This window comes from Heliangelus exortis, chromosome 17 (assembly GCF_036169615.1).
Source record: "Heliangelus exortis chromosome 17, bHelExo1.hap1, whole genome shotgun sequence".
NCBI lineage: Eukaryota > Metazoa > Chordata > Aves > Apodiformes > Trochilidae > Heliangelus > Heliangelus exortis.
In genome coordinates, this window is record NC_092438.1 from 15,546,631 (window position 1) to 15,564,994 (window position 18,364).

Genomic DNA, 18,364 nt, shown 5'->3' on the forward strand with positions numbered 1-18,364 from the left:
AAACTGACAACCTGGTATCAGTGGTGGCTTTATTAGAGTGGTGACTTGCAGCTGAGGGCTGTCTGAACAGAGTGTGTCCTTAAGGAAAGTCTAATGAGTGTAGGTGGACTGAAAATTTTAAGTCCAAAAAGTGACTCTAGTGGCACCTCTGTGGCAAAATGTGCTATGGTGAAATGCACTGATCCTCAGTACTCTGCTTTGGATACTTCTGCACTTCTCATCTGTGGATCAGCATTTTAGCTTTTTTTGGGAAATAATGTGTTGCTAAGTCTTTTCCAGGAGTTAAACCACAGTAAATCAGTTGGCAAATCTCCAGCACATCCCTGGGCATCGGGGAGCCCATAAGTGAATTGCTTCTGTGCTTGTCCTTGGCCAGCTTGCTGTGATAATTTAATTCCTCTTGTAGGTTCCCTGAGAGACTTTCTAGGTGCTGAATTTGAGAGCTCTTTGCTTGCTGTGTTCCCATGTGCTGAGACCCTTCTGTACCCAGTGAAGGAAGCACAGGGTGCTTGGTGCAGCCCGGGCTGGGTCACCTCCATTAAGAGTTACTGGTTCAGAAAGAATCAGACCTCAGACACTTGAGCCTGTTAGTCAAAGTTCAGCTTTCAGACCTGAAGCCTGGTCAACTGAAACTGCCTGTACAAGGAGATTTAAGAAATAAGATCCCTCAGGTATTCAGAAAGGTACCTGATCACTTGTGTAGCAGGCAGTGTTTACAGGTAAGATGATCTCCTTATCCTGTCCAAGGCATCAGACTATCACTGCTGGCTCTCCATAGCCTGTGCCACGCAGTAGTGTTGTGCCTGTGGTTGTTCCTAGTCCTTAGCTGATGTTTAAATAAACCATGTTGATTTCTGAAGTGCAGTGGGGGATTTCTGAAGTGGGGAGTTGTACAGGCAGAAGGGCCTGGAGCAGCTCCTGTGCTGGACATCATCACACCAGGGAGATGGAGAAGAGCACAGTGCCCTTATTCCTCTGCCAGTTGCCTTGTGTTGAACAGTAAATCATGGCTTTTAGAGTAGATTTTTTTTTTTCTTCAACTGTTGTACAACACGAATGAGTTTTCAAGATCTGCCTCTCATTAGTGAGCTGCCAGAGTTGTGTCCCTCAAAGCCAGGGCTGTGTTCTGCAGCCAGGACATCTCTTGAAACAGCACCAGGATCCTGAACTGTTGTCAAAGCACAGAGTGAAGCCCACGTGGGTTTCAGTTCATTAAACCACAAAAAAAACCCCATAAACCCATCTCTGAAATGCAAGAAGGAAACTGAGATGAAAGACTGAGCTGTGTCTCGATACCATCAGCAGCATCCTGCTGGGTGTGCTGCATGCTGCCTCCTCATCGGAGACCCCTCTGTGGCTTCCACTGGGAAGGAGACCATGGAAACCCCACACTGCTACAACCATTAGTTGTAGGGATTAAAAGTAGTCACTAAACCTGCAGATCTCTGCCCTGGTTGTGTGCATTCATCCTTTCAAGAGGATGCGCTGGGTGTCGTACAGCTTTGGGGTTGTTTTTTTTAAAACCACTTCATAATTCTGCTTTTGTTGCTAAAAATAATGGTGCACTTCTTTCATCAACTGCATCCAGTGACCCGAGGCTGTTCCAGGGGTTCACTGAAGTGGTGATAATATCTCAGCTTTGCTGATAGCTGCGAAAGGAAGGGTTTAGTGACCCACACAAGGGTTTTGTGTGGAAATGACCTACAATCTTTCTGACTGTGTAATGGCCAATTGATGTGTTTGTTACCCTGTTATGTTGGGGCTTAGGCAGGGAGGGATGCTGAATGACAGCCTAGGAATTCTGAAATGAGTAAATCACTACTTGAGTGCACATGCATTGTAGGTGTGTGTATTACTGATGTAATCTTGACTGGGTTTCCTTAAAAATTGCCTACAGCAACAATAAAAAAAAAGAAAGGAAGAAAATTCAGCAGCTAAAGTGCAGTGGTTTGTGTTTGTATGATTGTACTATTAAGCACAATTTATGACCATACTATTAAAACTGCACAAAATTGGAAGCAGGAGGCTGTGAAGTGGAATAGGATGGGACAGTGTAGATCAGCAGAGGCAGAGCTGTCATAAAGTTACTTGACACTAGCAGCTGCCATGGTGTGTGCATGGTTTTTTTCTTCTCTCCACCCCGTGCACTGGCTTCTTGGTGCCATTACAGCAGTTCCTGCTGGGAATGCTTCAGACAAGGGGGGTTTCATACCATGTGCTCTCCTGCTCTCTCCTCTCCTTGGCAGAACTGCCCATCAGGAGCACAAGCTGGTAGGTGTAGCTGGAACTCATTTAACAGAGCTGGCTGAAGCACCATGAGATCCCAAACCTTGATATCCAGGAGGCAGCTGAATTTTGCCAGGTTGTGTTTCTTGCACTGGTGACAGTAGGAGATGTGGTGCGTAGGGAGGGGATGTAAAAGCAGGCTCAAAAAACCTGGGAAGCTAGGGTTGTGCTGGGAGAATCCCTCCATTTGCTATTGCTGTATGGTGTAGGGAGGCTTTTGGGGCTGGTAGGTGTTAGATACAGTGTGGAAAGAGCTTCAGCAGTGCAGGTACTGAAAGGGATGGAACAAGAGTGGGTGTTGGAGTGAAAAACATGATAGGGTGCAGAGGGGTGGTGAATAACAGCTCCCTGACAGAAAAAGACCCTGTCCTTTTTATTGAAAGAGTAGAGATGTTGCAGGGGGGGTAAAGAGCTGTGGGGAGGGCTGCTGGGGTTCCACTGGTGTTTTTCCTACCTGCCATGGAAGGAGGTGTTCAGCTTGTGGGATGGAAAATCCATTCTTCCACGCCAGAGGAAGATGTTCTGTGCTGCCAGGAGCACGTCTAGAGTCACACTGGTAACTTTAAGCTGCTATCAATGTCTCACTGAAAAAAGCTTTGTAGCAGGATTGCCTTAATTTTGTTTTGGAGTGCTAGCCATTTGCAAATATATTAGAAATAATCAGCAGACATAACTTTCCTCTTCCAGTTGTCACAAGCTTGAGCTGCTATATATAAACCACTGCTTGTATGATGGATGCTCTGCCCGGCTGCCAACAAAAAATGTTAAAAGGTTAACAGCTTGTGTTCAAGTTTTAAAGAAGAGCCCCTCCCTAAAAGAAACAATCACCTTAGAGAATGTAACATGAAGTAAAAAGATAGGAAGCGAGCTCTGAGTGAAAGCACTTGCAGAGAAAATGGAAATATCTTTATGAAGCACTTTGCTGTCTTCCAGAATGATCAGGGACTGTTTTAAGGGGTGGGGTTGTCTTTGGTTATATGCAAAGTAAAATTAATGTTGTAGCTTCTATCCAAGTAAATATGCAATGTCAAAATTGCAATCCAAAAATCATTGCTCTGTTATTCATCAGAGTTGGATGAGTAACTCATCCTACCCAGAGGCTTTAGTCATAGGCTACAGGCTAAACAAGAGATTGCAGTGGAGTCCTTGGCCAAGCAGCAAGATAACAAGATTTTGTTTCTCTAGAGCTTTACTGAGGGGCACTGAACTGGAGTTTCAACAGCCTAAAATGCACTAAGGTGGCAGCTCCTATTATTTTTTTCCTTAATCAACAGAAATCAATTAATGGTTTATGCATCTTAAAATGCAGTTGAGCAATACTCCAGAAATCAGCTGGTGCATCCAGGGTTTGTAGATCCTTCTTTTGGTACTTTGGTGGCTGGAGAATGTCTTTGAATAGGCAAGTTTTTGGTAGGAAATATAATAAATTCTCACAAAACAGGAAGCCTTAGATGCAGCTGCTAATCTCTCATATTTGGGGGTGTGTGAGGAGGGTATTGAGGGTTGGAGTTCAGAGATAAATGGTATGAGTAAGCAGCTACACACTTCTAGTTTGATACCTGTTCATGAAACACATTTAGCAAATGCCATGAGGCAAAAGTGGGGATGGATCTCAACCACCTCATCTTACCTTGGCTGTTCTTAGTGAACAGCAGAGGAAAAAGCTCTTATTACCTGCTCTGCAAACAGGGTTCATAGAACTGAGCAGATTTTCTCAAATGGTTGTCAGAAGAGAGCAAAGAGCAGTTCCTGGTGGTTTGATCCAGCCCTGAGTGCCTTGGGAGGCACTTGGGAGAAGTGAGAGGGGATTTTAAAACTTGAGAGGGATTGGAAAGTATTTATCTTTTCATAGTTGAATATTGAGTGATGCCTCATGAAGGTGAAGCAAACTGCCAGCCCTTACCAGAAGGTCTGAAGTGAATGGTGATGCTGATGGACCAGGCTTCATGACTTTGAAAAGCTTTAACAATGAAATTTGTGGGTGACCCAAATACCCGAATTCCAGAACAGACAGAAACTGAACTGAGTGCTGCTGGTTCTGAGTGCCTGTGGGATTTGATCTTGTCCTGATCTTGCAGGACTGAAGCAGCCCCTAACGCTCAGGACTGGATTCATCGGCGTTTCTTTCCCTGGTGATCCTTTCCTGTTCTGCTCTTCAGTGCAGAGTAAACACCAAGCCCTAGAGGAAAGCAAACTGCACATTAACCTGAGCAGTAACACTGAGGTGCAGCTGGGTACACTACAGGCAGGTACAGATAATTATCTCTAGATAATCCCCTTTCTGGAGTACCTTGATACAGGCTCAGTAAGTGTCCTCTGCAGGCCTCCAGCAGTGGTGTCCCCTTTATCTCACTGACCTGGTTATCACAGCCTCTGCCTGAAAGGTGGGTGGTAACTGTTTGCTCCAGGAACTTCTTTTTTTAACTTGAGGAATACCCAAAAGGCATTAGGTAAGGCAGAACTCTGCTCTCCTCACAGAGGGGTGTGCTTGGTGTGGCCATCAGATAGCACCTGGGGGAAGACCTGGGCTGGGTTTTGCTTGCTTCAGACAAACTGTGCTGCTCCACCTTCCTTTGGCCCAACCTCCCAAACACCCAGGAGAAGAGAAATAGAGAAGAAAACAATCTCAGAGGTCATGCTGTTTCTTTCTGCCTGAGCTGACCTTGGATTCTAGCCAGCCTGGGCTTTTTACGTAAAATGCATGTGCTGTGCACTCTCAGTTTTCTTGATTTTTTTTTTTTTTTTTTTTTTTTTTTTTTTTTTTTTGTCTTTGTTTTTTACATTGAATATTGTGACAGTGATATTTTTATCTAAAAAATGAAGCATGTTCCTTGGAGTAGGCTGTTGTCTTCAAAGCTTCAGCACTGAGGCCCTTTGAAGTCAATAGAGGACATGGCAGATGCTCAAAATTTATGAGAACTCTGCAGTTTATTTCCAAAAGAACAATCAGGGAAGAAAACTGACTTACTTTCTGTCCTAAAGGATTGAATCAGCTGTCTCAAAATGTTTGAGCCCTACCATTCCTGTGTGAGGAGCTTCTCTGGAATTGAGGTGATCATCCTGTCCAGTGGTGGGGTGGGGTGGGAGGAGAGTGCTTCTGGCCAAGGAATTTGTCAGATGGATCTGCCCAATGCTGGGAATCACTTCTTCAGGGGGTTGGTATTTTCTGCTGGTGAGACTTACTGAGCAGCTGAGTAGTGAACTACTGGGATTTAGTAGAATGTAGGGTATGTATGTGTGGGTCTGCCTGGGAGCACTCTGGAGGAACTTGCAATGACTTGCAACAGCTGTCTGTGCAGAAAGAAATGCATAAAAATGGCAGTGTGGCTATATCCTAGTGACATTAAGGACTCCATTTAATCAATTTTTTTTTTTTTTTAATAAAGCTTTTATCCACAGTGCTGCTGTTACCTGGGAAATGGTCACTGGCAGGAGGAGCAGACTGTTCTTCAGTGGCTGCAGGGGGAGTTTACAGTGCAAAGGGAGTGTCTGCAGAGACCATATGGAAATGGATTAAGAAAGTGATAATGGGCTCTTGATTTTGCTCAAGTTGCCCAAGTGGCTTTGATTTGACTGTAGGTTATTTTAAGTCACTTTCCCACTGACCATATTTCTTGCTAAAATACTCCTGGCTTTCTAGAGAAGGTCTTTAAAAAAAAAAAGAAAGGGATGGAGTGATGGGAAAGTTAGGATGAAATTGTTCCTTGCTAAGTCACTGCACAGACACAGTGTCCTGCAGAGCATCTCTTTCCAGGTGTTTGGAGAACTGAGCTGAATTTGCCTTCCCATGCTGTTGGTTCTCCTGGCAGGTGAATCCAACCCTGGGCTGTTTGAGGAGCTGCTTAGTCCTGTTCTGTGTGGAGATGGGATCTAGAAACTTGCAGAAACAAACACTACAAGTTGTCTCACTCACTCCTCTCTTTGCAGGAGATTGCCAGTCATGGGGTTTGCTTCTGGTTTGATTTTCTTTGAGGGAAAACTGCGTTTTCTTTAATGGTTGACTTTGTTTCAGTGCAGAGGAAGGTCGGAGCTTGAATCTCATTGCATTTATTATTGCTAGCATGTGTTGAAAATATTAGAGGAATGACTGATGGTCTGTGCTGCAGCAGCCCAGTTTTCTGCTGCTATCCATTATCAGGCTTAGACCATCCAGGAAACGTGGCACAGCCAGAGAGGCTGAGCTCAGTGATGAGCTTCTACTGGAACCAAATCATGCCAGCTCCAGAGAGCTGCAAAGCTAGAGTGACCTTGCAAGGACTGTGTTCTAATTCTGATCTTTTTTTTTTAAAGGAGTTATAAACACTCAGCTATAACTGAATTCCAATAATAAAAGCTGTTGTGGAGCGATGGTGGGGATGCTCTTCCTGTATAAAATTGCTGAGTGTTGCATATCAGAGTGATGGAAATTGCTTTATCTTTCAAGCTGTTGCTTCTTGAGCACCTTTGGTGTTGCAGAAGGCAGCGCAGCATCAAGGCACAGATGGGAATAGGTGTCAGGAGCCCTCAAAGCTCATGATGCCTCCTCATGGGTTTGTAATATCTGAAAGCATCTTTACTGGTTGCCTTTTTGAGAACGACCTGACAAGCTAACTTAAAATTACTAAATGCCACCAAAAAAAGCAAAAAAAAAAGAAACCTCCCAGCATTGTTTTTGTTAGTTAATGCAGCTGGGCAGATGTTCCTTCACATCCAAAGCTCCCATGTGCAGTGGACACCTCTTGTTACTGCTTGACACCAGGGTACAGTTTCAGTTCCAGGTGGTTTTGCTCTCTGCCTTCGAGCTCTGGTTGGGTTTCGGGTGTATCAGTGCCATGAGCTGCACCAACCTCCTGAGTACAGGTCAGAGTGGAAGTTGGTTTTAACTCTTTCCTTGCAATGTTATTCCCAGGCATCTGAGGAGGCCTCGCTGCGGGCTCTGGAGAGTCTCATGACAGAATTTTTCCACAATTGCACAACGAACGAGCGGAAGCGCGAGATCGGTGAGTTCAGGACCTGCTGCCTGCAGACCTACAGAGGGGATGTGTTGTCTTAAACACAGCAAATCAAAGTGCTGGCACCTCAGCCTCTCCTGCTTCTGTATGGGCTTGACATGAAGGTTTACGCAGTTTGGGTTTCAACAACCCCATGATAGCTCCTGTAGGTAATGGGGATGTCAGGAGCTGTTCACTGCTGGGAGCATGGAGGGGGCTTTTATCAAGCAAATTGCTTAGAGAAGAAGAGCGTGGTCTTTTTTCTGCCTATGCCAGGACATAACATCCTGCAAAACTTCTCCCTTTTGCCTAGGGGTGAAGCATGGACTTCAGGTTTGTTCAGCATTAGGAAGGGAAAGGAGAAGGCTGTCTAGTTACTGTGAAATGACAAGTGGGAATAAAGTCATTTTGCCTGGTGCTATTCAGTATGTCCTTCTGCAAACCAGCAGAGATCTTACAGCTGCTCCAGATTATCTTCTTCCATCTCTGGTTGATGGGTGTAAATAGGCTTCTTGCCTTTATTCTCAAATTTGTCATCTCAGTAACTTAAGTGCCAAAAGTATGATCAGCATGTCTGAAAGATTTCTCCCAGCAGACTGGGAAAATAAAGAATAAGCAACTAGGAAAGTCTTTGGGTTTTGTTTTTTCCTTTTGTAGAGATCTTCTGCTGTGGAAAAGGTAAAATCCTTCAGCATCCCCTGTTTTCCTGCTTAAGCTGCAGGAAATAAGACATTAAATGATGAGCCTGTAAAACAGCCTTTTCTCTTCACCATGTTTGGTACATGGTCACCTTTTGTGAGATGACCAAATCCTCTACCTGGGGTTTCCAGGAGGATTTTGATCTGCTGACCTATAGCAAAGCCAATGATTGTTCTGTAATGCTGTGTGTGATCTGAAGTACTCCCAGTTTTTCACAGTGACCTGATAGCTCAACATTTGGGTTTTATAGATGAAATGGTACTAATCCAATTTTTGGCCATTTTATTTTCATATTCAGCTCTCAGTCTGGCATAGTACATATTTCAAAATTGTATTCTAAAATGACACACCTGTTTTGTTTTCATTAAAGCCTGTTCTTAGATTGCTTTTAATACTTGGGAGTGTGATTTTACTTTTTTCCCCCTTTTCCAGGTTGTTTGAGTCCTTTTCTGACCACGGTGTTTCTTTTATACTCAGTGTGTTGGTGTGTTGTCAGTATACACTGGTATGGATTTGTTTACAGCTGGAGGATTTTAATGTCAGTTTTTGTGATTCTTTTTTTTTTCTTTTAGAGGAGCTTTTAAATAACTTTGCCCAGCAGATAGGAGCCTGGAGATTCTGCCTCTATTTTCTGTCCAGTACAAGAAATGACTATGTCATGATGTACAGTTTGACTGTGTTTGAGGTAAGCTGTGTCCTGCTGCCTGCTTAGTCCATTTTCTGTCTGCAGTTTTATATGGCAATCAATTTTATTTGAAAATGTTTGTCTAAAATGGCAGTCCTCCTAAGTACAGTGATGAAGGATGCTTTTAGTGCTCTCTCCTAGAGAGGCTGCTTAATGGCAGGCTAAGAGTAGGAGAATATGAATCTTTGCACACAAATTGAAGAATTAATTTCCTGGCATCTCGAAGTACATATTACCTACACTTTTAGAGGCTGCTTGAGTTTTCTGCACATTGCCTTTAAGAGTTTTATTGCTTTTGTCCTCTTTTTATGGTCAGAAATATGTGTGTGCTTACCTGATACTACCTACTGCAAACTCTAATGCTAAGAAAGAAGAGAAAGTTGCTTTTATTTCTGACATCTTGTGGTTGTGGCTGATGCTCTTGGGTGCCATCCCACGAGTTTGGGGAGGTCAGGTCTCTTTTAGAAGACCACATCATGCTCTTTAGTTAGAAAAGAACAATGTTATGTTAAAGGTTTTAAAAGCCTAAGTGTTGACTTGTGTATCTGCTGGAAAAAACAAACGTATTGTGAACAGCTCTGTTTTGCCAACTGATTTCTCAGTCACCAGAGCAGTGTCTTTCCCTATCAATGTTCTGGGGCTTGGTCAAGGTCAGACCTCACCCTGGGGCTGGTTGTGGCCTCTGCTTTGTGTTCTTGGCCAGGCTGGCACTCTGAGTTCCTAAGTCAGAGATAGAGCAAACAACTGTCTTCTTACAAGCTGTGTTGTTTTGACAAATTATCCATGTTGCTGTTGCTGACTTCTTTATTTAAAATGTTCACTTTATTTATTTGGGGTTGCACAGGGAGACTGAACTTGATCTGCAACCTGAACATGGTTTGCTGTCCTCTCAAAAGGAGGTGATCAGGAGAAATGGTACAGGAGTGGTTCCCTGCACTGGGGATGGGTGTCACACAGCACCAGCCTGCAAGAATTAAACCAGTTTTTAGTTATGGGGGAATGTGTTTGATTACTGAGCCTCTGCTTCGCTGGAGGGGTGGGGGAAAAAATATCTCCATGTATGTATTGAAAAATGTGATTATTAATTTCAGTTATACAAAAAAAAAAAAACCAAACAACTTTGCCCAGGCCTAAGCAGAACAAAGAAATCTGTGTGAAGTGAGGGCAAGGAGTCCACAGCTCAGCTGAGAGATTAGGATCTCTCTGTTGAGGAGCTTGAATTTCCAAGTTAACTGATGTAGTGCTGTGCATCTGAGTGGTCCTCACAGCCACAGTCTGCAGCTCCATCAGTCTGCAGCTGTCTGTGAGTGCTGAACAGCAGCAAAAGTGTGAATTTAAATACGAGGATTGTTCCAGAAACTTCCCGAGAATGTTGCATTTTCTGGACTGTCTAGGAAGTTAAAAGTGAACCCAGGATGAAAAATTCTCATGGCCTGTAGCCAGATCAACTGTTTTCACTTCTTGGAAAAGAGAGCAACTTTCAAAAAAACTTTGCCCAGTTGGAGAAAGCTGCCACTGAAAGCTGACAAATGAGTAGGACAGGACTCAGTGGGCATTAGTGTGGATATTAAAGCTAAAGCATCTTCCAGTTTTATTGGGGCTTTTGAAATTCTCATTCTGGACTTGCATCAAGGAACATTATGTTTGGTCGAGTCATTGTTTTAAAGCACTGATTCTGGAGCTTCTCTGAAAGAAAACCCAAAAAAGCAACCTCTTAGAGGCACTTAAGATATAAATACATCTCTGTACCTCTGCACTGTGAACTGGTATTTCTGTACAGTACATTTGTACCGTGAATTGCGTCTGCCTTGGCCATAAATTACCTTCCATTTTCTGTAACAAACCCCTTTGTTAGTGCCTCCTGCTTTTGGGTTTTCCATGCTCCATGCCTGCAGTTGGGTACAGATGTTGCCTCAGCAGCAGAACTCCTCAGCAAATCATCCTGAGAGGTTCAGCTCCTAATGCTCCAGAGCCCCTAAATGGGATGGCAGCATGGCAGGAAAGCAATTTGCAGCTCTGCCTTATGGATTTTGTCTGACTTTAAGTGGACTAAAAGCTTTCTGTTAAAGTGGTGGCACTCACTCCTTCCAGCTGAGCTCCAGGAGACCCAGGTGGCATCAGAGTCACCTAAAGCCAAACTTGCTTCCCCTCTTTTTCTTTTTTTCCTGCTTCACACAGGGCTATGCTTCCCCCTTTAAAGGGGGAAATCTGGGTGTCCAGGGTAGTGGGCACTAAAAGGTAATGGAAATACTTGATCTGCATTCCAACCAGTTCTGCTTGACCCAAAACCAGTCAAGTGACAACAACCAGCACCTTACCTTTTTGTCAGCTAATAGAAATGATGGGGCATTCAGAGAGACACTGGTAGCCATTTCTGGGGCATTGAAACCCCTCGTTTGTGGAGCTCTAATGCTGGAGGGCTTCTACACGTCTGATGCACTTGTGATGTCCACCCAACCACTTGTGGGGGGGTTTTGCTAGAGTTCATCCCTGAAGACTGTGGGGCTTGTGAGAGCCAAGCTCTGTGAGGTTTGAGCCATCACTGTCTTTGATTCCTGGAGTGCCCTGCTAGGAAGCAAAGCTGATTCCAAATTCCTGCATGGTGTGGAGTTCACCTTCCCTGAGCTGCTCTGTTACCTGGGCTGTAAGATTGGTGTCCACATTCTCCTCTTGTTGAATTGCAGTGAAGTTTGTCTGAGTTCACTTGAGATGTCTGCTTCTTTTCCAGAACCTAATCAATAAGATGTGGCTTGGGGTCCCATCTGAAGACAAAATGGAGATCCGGAGCTGCCTGCCCAAGCTCCTTCTGGCTCACCATAAAACTCTGCCTTACTTCATCAGGAACAAACTCTGCAAAGTCATCGTCGACATCGGGCGGCAGGACTGGCCCATGTTCTACCATGACTTCTTCACCAACATCTTGCAGGTAGGGAGTTCTTAAAGGGAAAACTTGGTTTTGTGCTCAGATAAACAATATTTTGTTTCCTCGAGGAAGGTTAAAGAATTACATGAAAAACACAGTTGCCTCTTAAATTTATTTTCCTTTTTAATTTTGCAAGTAACCCTTAACTTCTTACGTGTTGCTTTTTTTTTTTTTCTGCTGTTGTATTTGGACAAAGGAACAATGCTATGTTGCACGTTATCAATTGCACTTTGAATTTGAAATCTTTAGGAGTAGTTGTTGAAAATGCAGGGTTGTGGGTGGTTCTTCAAATTAAAAAAAAAAAATCCAGTAAAACTCACGTTGCATCACTGGATGATTTTCAAAAGTGAAGTTTCTGAATGTGGCTGTTGGAGATTTTTCACCTAGTGGTGTAAAGTCACTCGTGGCAGGTTCTTGGGGTGTTTGAGAGGGCTCTTGCAGAGGACTGGACAATGTGTTGGGGGATCCTGGCTGAGCCAGAGCCAGTGGATGGAATGTTGGCTGTAAATCAGTGGAGCCTTGCTGCAGCCCCTGCCTAAGGAGGCTGCTGCAAACCTCCTCTGGTAAGATTACTTTTTTTCCAGTTCTCTTAAAATTGTTCCTAATTGGCTTAAAGAAGCTGAGTGTAAACTGAAGTGCTTGCACACTCTTTCTGCTGATATAATTACATGATTTAAGTGCAACGGTGCCCACAGACAAACCACAAGGCAGTTATTTAAAAGGAAAAAAAAACAAACCCTGAGTGTCAGGAGTTTATTTAAAACAAATGAAATCTAAGATTAAATGCAAAATAAAAAAAAATGCTAACTCTGCATACAGAGCTTGCTGCTGATGGGTGTAATAGCTTTTCAGATAGCTTTTTGTAATCATGTAGCACAGTGTGCTACCATTTTTTCCTGAATTGTCAATTTGATAAGAAGTACTCTCCAGACAACTGTCTGCATTTGCAGTTTTGGCTTTCATTTCACGTCAGTTCACGATTGAATTTCTGAGCTTCTTGCTTTTCTACCACTTGGGAGGTTCTATTAAGTGATTGCAGAGCCCAATTTGGGTATCTGTTTTTCCTTTAACCTCTCCTTGTGAACTCAGCTTCAGAGGCAAGGGAGCCCATAAATTAATTTCTACAGAAGACACTTTCCAAAAATGTTCATAGAAAGTGGAAGAAAAACCCTAATACTGAACTTGAAGACCTCAAAGAGAGTGGCAGATAGAACCTCTCCCAAGACTTTTCTTCTGAGACAATTTGAAGCAGCTGATGGATTAACTTGGATCCCAGTACCCTTAAGTAGTCTCTAAAACTTTTATGAAACCATTGAAGGAGGTGGAGAAGTGATTTGTACTATTGTACTGTCATTATACAGACACAGTAACTTTACATGGGAGGAGCTGCTACTCTAGGGGGATGAAATTTGTTACTGAAATTTGTTCCCAGTGCCTGGTATTGCTAAACTTCCTGGTATTGTCAAAAAACATTCTGAGAGATGTTAACTTCTTGGCAACTTGCTAACAAGTTGTCGATTTTATTTAATTTTCTTTTTAAGCTGTTTGCTTCTGTGCCATCCTGCTTCCTTCCTGAAAGCCAGCACACATCTAGGCTGAGAGTTCTCAGAAGGGCTTTTCCCCTCACACGTGTTTCACCAGACTACTGTAGCTTTAGTAGTGTTAGATCAGCATGTCTCTGGTTTCATGGGTCGAGGAGATTAGGACTGAGGTCAGCCTCTCTTGCAGAATTTATGGCTTCAAGGACTACTTGTAGCAGTCACGACTGACCTTGGGCTTTTTCTTCTTGGGGGGGAATAGCACATAAGTTAGATGCCTTGGATATTCCAGTTCCACAGAGAAGAGCAGCATTGAATTCCAGCTGAAAATAAAACTTTGTCCCACTTGAATGTCTTTAATAACTCAGTGGCTATTTGAGACCAAAACCATTGTTCTCACCAGTCCTATTCCTGCATGTTCTGCCCATGCTGGAAGATACTCTTGAGGGTAAATGCAGTTTCCAGATGGAGATGTGGTTGTACCCCTTGGCTGTGTTCCAGTGCCATCCCATACTGGCTGCAGCTCTTTGGGATGGCCTTTTTGGTGGGAAAGTGCTCATCTGAAGGTGCAGGCACTGCTCTGAGCCTGGCTGCAGTGCCAGCCCTGTTCTGTGGTGAAATCAGTGGTGCTGAGACAGTTGTGAGAAGTGATGGTGTCAGCAGGAAGCAGTAAACAGGAGGAACAAACTCTTGCTGGTAAACATGCTGGAACAGAGAATGTGTGCAATGACATTATGAAAGCTCTCTTGAAACCTCAAGGATTCCCATGGTACTTGAACTGTTGCAACATGATAAATTAATGTCTGGGGACATGGAATACTTGTGGTTCTTTTTTCCCTCAGCCTCGCAGTGCTGCAAACTGTGGGAACTGCTGCTCCATCCGTCTGGAAGCACTTGTAAACTGCTAGTAGTGTTACTAACCCCTGCCTGTCAGCTGATAGCTTTGCAGAATGTTATCATTGTATGTTGCATTCCCTTGTTCTCCTCTCAGTTAATTCAGTCTCCTGTGACCACTCCTCTGGGACTGATCATGCTGAAAACAACTTCAGAGGAACTGGCGTGTCCCCGGGAGGACCTGAGTGTGGCAAGGAAGGAAGAGCTCCGCAAGCTGCTCCTTGACCAGGTGCAAACTGTGCTTGGGCTCCTCACAGGTAGGAGTTAGGATTGAAGCAGATGTCCCCTTATACCCTCTCTGAGCTGCTAGTGAGCTTCCAGCACTGAACACTCAACTCTCCCTTTGAGAACTAAGGGTCATACAAGCTTGTGTAGCTGCATGTCCCCCTCTGTATGAAGAAGAGCTGTGACATTATGTGTAGGAGCAGCTGATAATTTCCTTGGGCTTGCTGAGAGAAAACAAAGTTTCTTGTCAAAGCACTAAAGATGTGTTCTACTGAAGTTCTCTTGCAGTATCCAGTATGTTTGTTAGACCAGCCTGTCTCCTAGCAGGCTGTTCTGAAAAATGTCTCTTTGGGCAGGCATTCTGGAGAGCATCTGGGACAAGCACAGCGTTACTGCTGCCACTCCACCACCATCCCCGACTTCAGGAGAAAGTGGTAAGGATTGCTCAAGCTACAAGATGACATTTCCATGTACTTAAATTTGCAATATCAGATGCAGATTCCTTCCTTTACCATCTCACCTCTAGTAATAACCCTTTCCTAGAGCTTTTTGTAGGCAGACAGGTGTTTGGTGAAAAGAAACCTTAAATGAAGAAGCAATTTCCACTGCTGGGATGCCCCACTGAAAATGCCACCTCATGGACAGGTGAAAGTGTATCTGCTGCTTGTCCTCAGATGGCAAAAGGCTTTCTGAAGTGTCAGTGCTCTAAGGTCACCAGGTTGGCATTGTCCTCTATGAATTTCAGCTGTAAGCACATCAAAAGCCAGAGCAGAGCAAAACTAAGTACAAAAAAAAAAAGTGGCTAGAACTTTTGTATATATATATTGTGAGAGTTTGTTTTCTACCTTTTCCTGTTAGTCTTTTGTGGGGGTGCTTGTCTGATCTGAACTCATTTACATGCATATTTCTTAGTTACCTTTGAAACAGAGAAGGAAAAGATTTCCATATCCTTGTACTCTGTACACATTTCACTTACCCTGTGACAACTAAATAGGGAATGGATGGATGGATGGATGGATGGATGGATGGATGGATGGATGGATGGATGGGGTCACCCCAGGTATAACACTGATCTTGATGCCTGCCAGTTTCTCTTGGGCCTTGGTGTAACCCAGGCTGCTGTTAGCATTGCTCTCACCCAAGCATTGTCTGGCAGATCCTGGTGTCTTTGTTCTGCTTCTTGGCAAACAAAGCAAGAAGAAATACCATGATGCAAGGAAATCAGTATCTTATCTGATCTTGGCTCTGTCTGCTTTCAACAGGAAAGAAGAAGGGCTTAGGGCCTGCAATACCTGGTTGTGATTAGGGAGAAGATGAAACATTTCTGGGTCTGATACTTCTTTCTGTAGGGTCATACTGATGGTGATAGTGTGTAATTGTGAATGTTGCCACGGGGGCTGCTTCAGTGTTAAGAGTAAGGGCAGGATTATCAAATTCAGCTGTAGGTCACAAGACCTTAAACTCATGGAGTGGAGGAGAACGAATGATAAGGTATGTTAGGAAGTTATGAATTAAGTGATGTAGGACATCAGTCCTGATGAAAAATGGAGACTGAAGAGGAATCTGTTCATCATGCATGCTTTGGAGTACTTTGGACATACCTCAGTAAATCATACCTGCTATTTTCATATTCCTAATCTGTTGGGTCATTTCACTTTCAAAACAAATTACTGAGATTTTCTGGGAAGAACTTTAAGTTCTGTAACATGGCAAGTGCCTGTGTCTTTCTGAAGGTGAAGAGAATATTTTTACTGGAGGAAGAGAAAGTGCATTGAGTAACCTGGGCATGGTGTGAGTAGGTTTTGCAGCTTGTGGTCTGTGAAAGCCTGCAGTTAGTGGGGAAGGACAGCCTCACTGGTGGTGTCTGCTTGGATTTCCATAAAGCTTTCAAGAAGTCTTCTTGCTAAAAGGCTTTTGAGAAAGCAGAGGCCACCAGGGCTGAGGCGAGTCTCTGCATTGTTGGAAAATGTTGAAAAATGAACTCTATATGGCTTTGGTTGGAGACTGGGTGAATTCATGGCAGATAAATCCTGAGGGTGTGCAGAATTCCTTAGACCCCACCTGGCTCAGGAAACCTTGGTGATGCCAGCAGCTGGAGATGAGGAATGTGCTCTAGGCTTTGGGTCGCTAAGGAAAGGAACTGTTCTGAGTCAGGTTCTGGTCTGAGTTGGTACCTCTGCTCTTCCATCATCCCCAGGCTGTCACACAGAAGCAGCTCTGCTGAGGTTCAGTGTGACGTGGGTGTGCCAGGGAACTTGTGCAAGCTTACAGCAAGGATGCTCAACCTTTTGAGGGGTGTGACTTTTACAATAAATTCCTAAAACCCACCCCGTGGCATTGCTGTTACCATCTGAACAAAAGCTAGGAAAACTCCAGAGTATAAGAACTGTTTGTTCCCATCAAACCTTTGCGGGGAAACCCCCTGAGTGCTGAAGGCTGTGGTTTTGCTGTAGGGCAGGGGCTCTGAGGTCTGTCCTGGCTGTGATGCGGGGCTGTGCTTTGTCCCCAGGTGACCTGTTGAGCAGCCTGCTGCAGAGTCCCAGTGCGGCCAAATTACTGAACCAGCCGATCCCCGTCCTCGATACCGACAGCGAGTACATCTGTTCCCTGGCTCTGGAGTGCCTGGCACACCTCTTCAGCTGGATCCCTTTGTCCACCAGCATCACCCCCTCCCTCCTCACCACCATTTTCCACTTCGCTCGCTTCGGCTGCGACCCCCGGCTGCGCAAGGTGCCTGCGGTCAACGGGAGCAGCCAGAGCCTGGGCCAGGAGCGGGGCCGCCTGGGGGTCTTGGCCATGGCTTGCATCAACGAACTGATGTCTAAGAACTGTGTGCCCATGGAGTTTGAGGAGTATTTGCTCCGGATGTTCCAGCAGACTTTCTACCTCCTGCAGAAGATTACCAAGGAGAACAACGCACACACGGTGAAGAGCCGGCTCGAGGAGCTGGATGAGAGGTGAGAGGAGCTGGAGGAGCTGTGCTAGGGCCCCTTGCTTTCTGAGGGACCATCTTTATTATGTTGTGGTCATGCATGGTGTGTCTAATGGCCTTTTTTTCAGAGTACTGTGCTGGGGGAGGCAGGCAGGAAGGTAGGTGTCCACAGGTAAGGTTGTGGTAAGGGGCTGAGTTTGCTAAGGGACCGTGGTGGCACAGGTTTGTGTTCTTTCCTCTCCTCTTCCTCCCCTTTCCCCCCGTTCGTTGCTGTTTGACTGCAGGTCTGAGGTGGCACAAGAGCTGAACCTGCCCTTCATTCAGTTGTAAGAGAAAACAGAAGAGGCTCAGTGAGGTAAAGGCATTGCAGTATTCCCTTTCCTGGTCCGTATCTGCCTTCTCTGCTTAAACAGACAAAGAGTGGGCAGATACTCTGCAAGTCATGACTTGAAAGAAAGTAGAAGTAGTTTCCTACCCTTCACTGAGATGTGATGGGTTCTGATTTTTATTTTTTTTTTTTAATTACTTTTATGGGGTCTGTATTTTTAACCACCACCAAAAGACAGCTTGGGGAACTCCGTTCACAGCAGCAGTGAGTGGCCCTGCTACAGAAGCTGCTTGGCATGCTTGGCTGGAGGCAGCAGGGAAGTGCCAACATCCTGGAGGGCTGGTATTGCCATTTTCTAGGCAGTTACTACCATCCTTGTTGCTTAAAACAGCTCAGCTCTTTGGTATGGGGTATTCCTCCTTGGAGGAGAGAAAGGGAGACTTGATGTGTTGAGTTGTTTAACCCAGGTGGTGGCAGAGGTGGTGGCTTGATGCTGCCTCTCCTGGCAGGGCCGGGGCCCTGGGAAGGTGAGCAGACTGCTGCAAGTAAGTTGGAGGTGTGCTCAGTATCTTGCTACAGGCCTATGATGGTGAAAATCCATTTCTGGGGCTGTTGTATAAAATTTCTGTTTCCTAGATGCAACAGCAAGGCTTTGTTGTTTGGTTTTTTTTGGTGGTGTGTTGTTTTTTTTTATATATATATTCACTGAAGAGAACTTGCATGTCTGTAAAATTCCCTTTTTCCATGTCTAGTTGCACACAGAACTTTGGGATGGTAACTCTGGATCAATCATGACTCCTGTTTAACAGTGAATCCTACTTACTCATTTTTTTCCCCGCTAACTTGCTCTGACTTCAGTATCAGTCCTTAGAAATGAGACATGC

General features: G+C 44.5%; 1 protein-coding gene across 3 annotated transcripts in view; it reads left to right on the forward strand.

Moving 5' to 3' along the window:
- Positions 1-18,364, forward strand: part of XPO6 (exportin 6) — a 46,767-nt gene that overhangs the window by 8,498 nt on the left and 19,905 nt on the right. For 2 of the 3 annotated variants that reach the window (XM_071761083.1, XM_071761084.1), the window contains exons 2-7: positions 7,175-7,265; positions 8,528-8,640; positions 11,369-11,566; positions 14,093-14,252; positions 14,577-14,654; positions 16,730-17,177. In XM_071761083.1, coding sequence (XP_071617184.1) covers positions 7,175-7,265; positions 8,528-8,640; positions 11,369-11,566; positions 14,093-14,252; positions 14,577-14,654; positions 16,730-17,177 — 1,088 coding nt within the window. Of the gene's footprint in view, positions 1-7,174; positions 7,266-8,527; positions 8,641-11,368; positions 11,567-14,092; positions 14,253-14,576; positions 14,655-16,729; positions 17,178-17,280; positions 17,311-18,364 lie in introns of all 3 variants that reach the window. The other variant, XM_071761082.1, reaches the window with a different exon arrangement.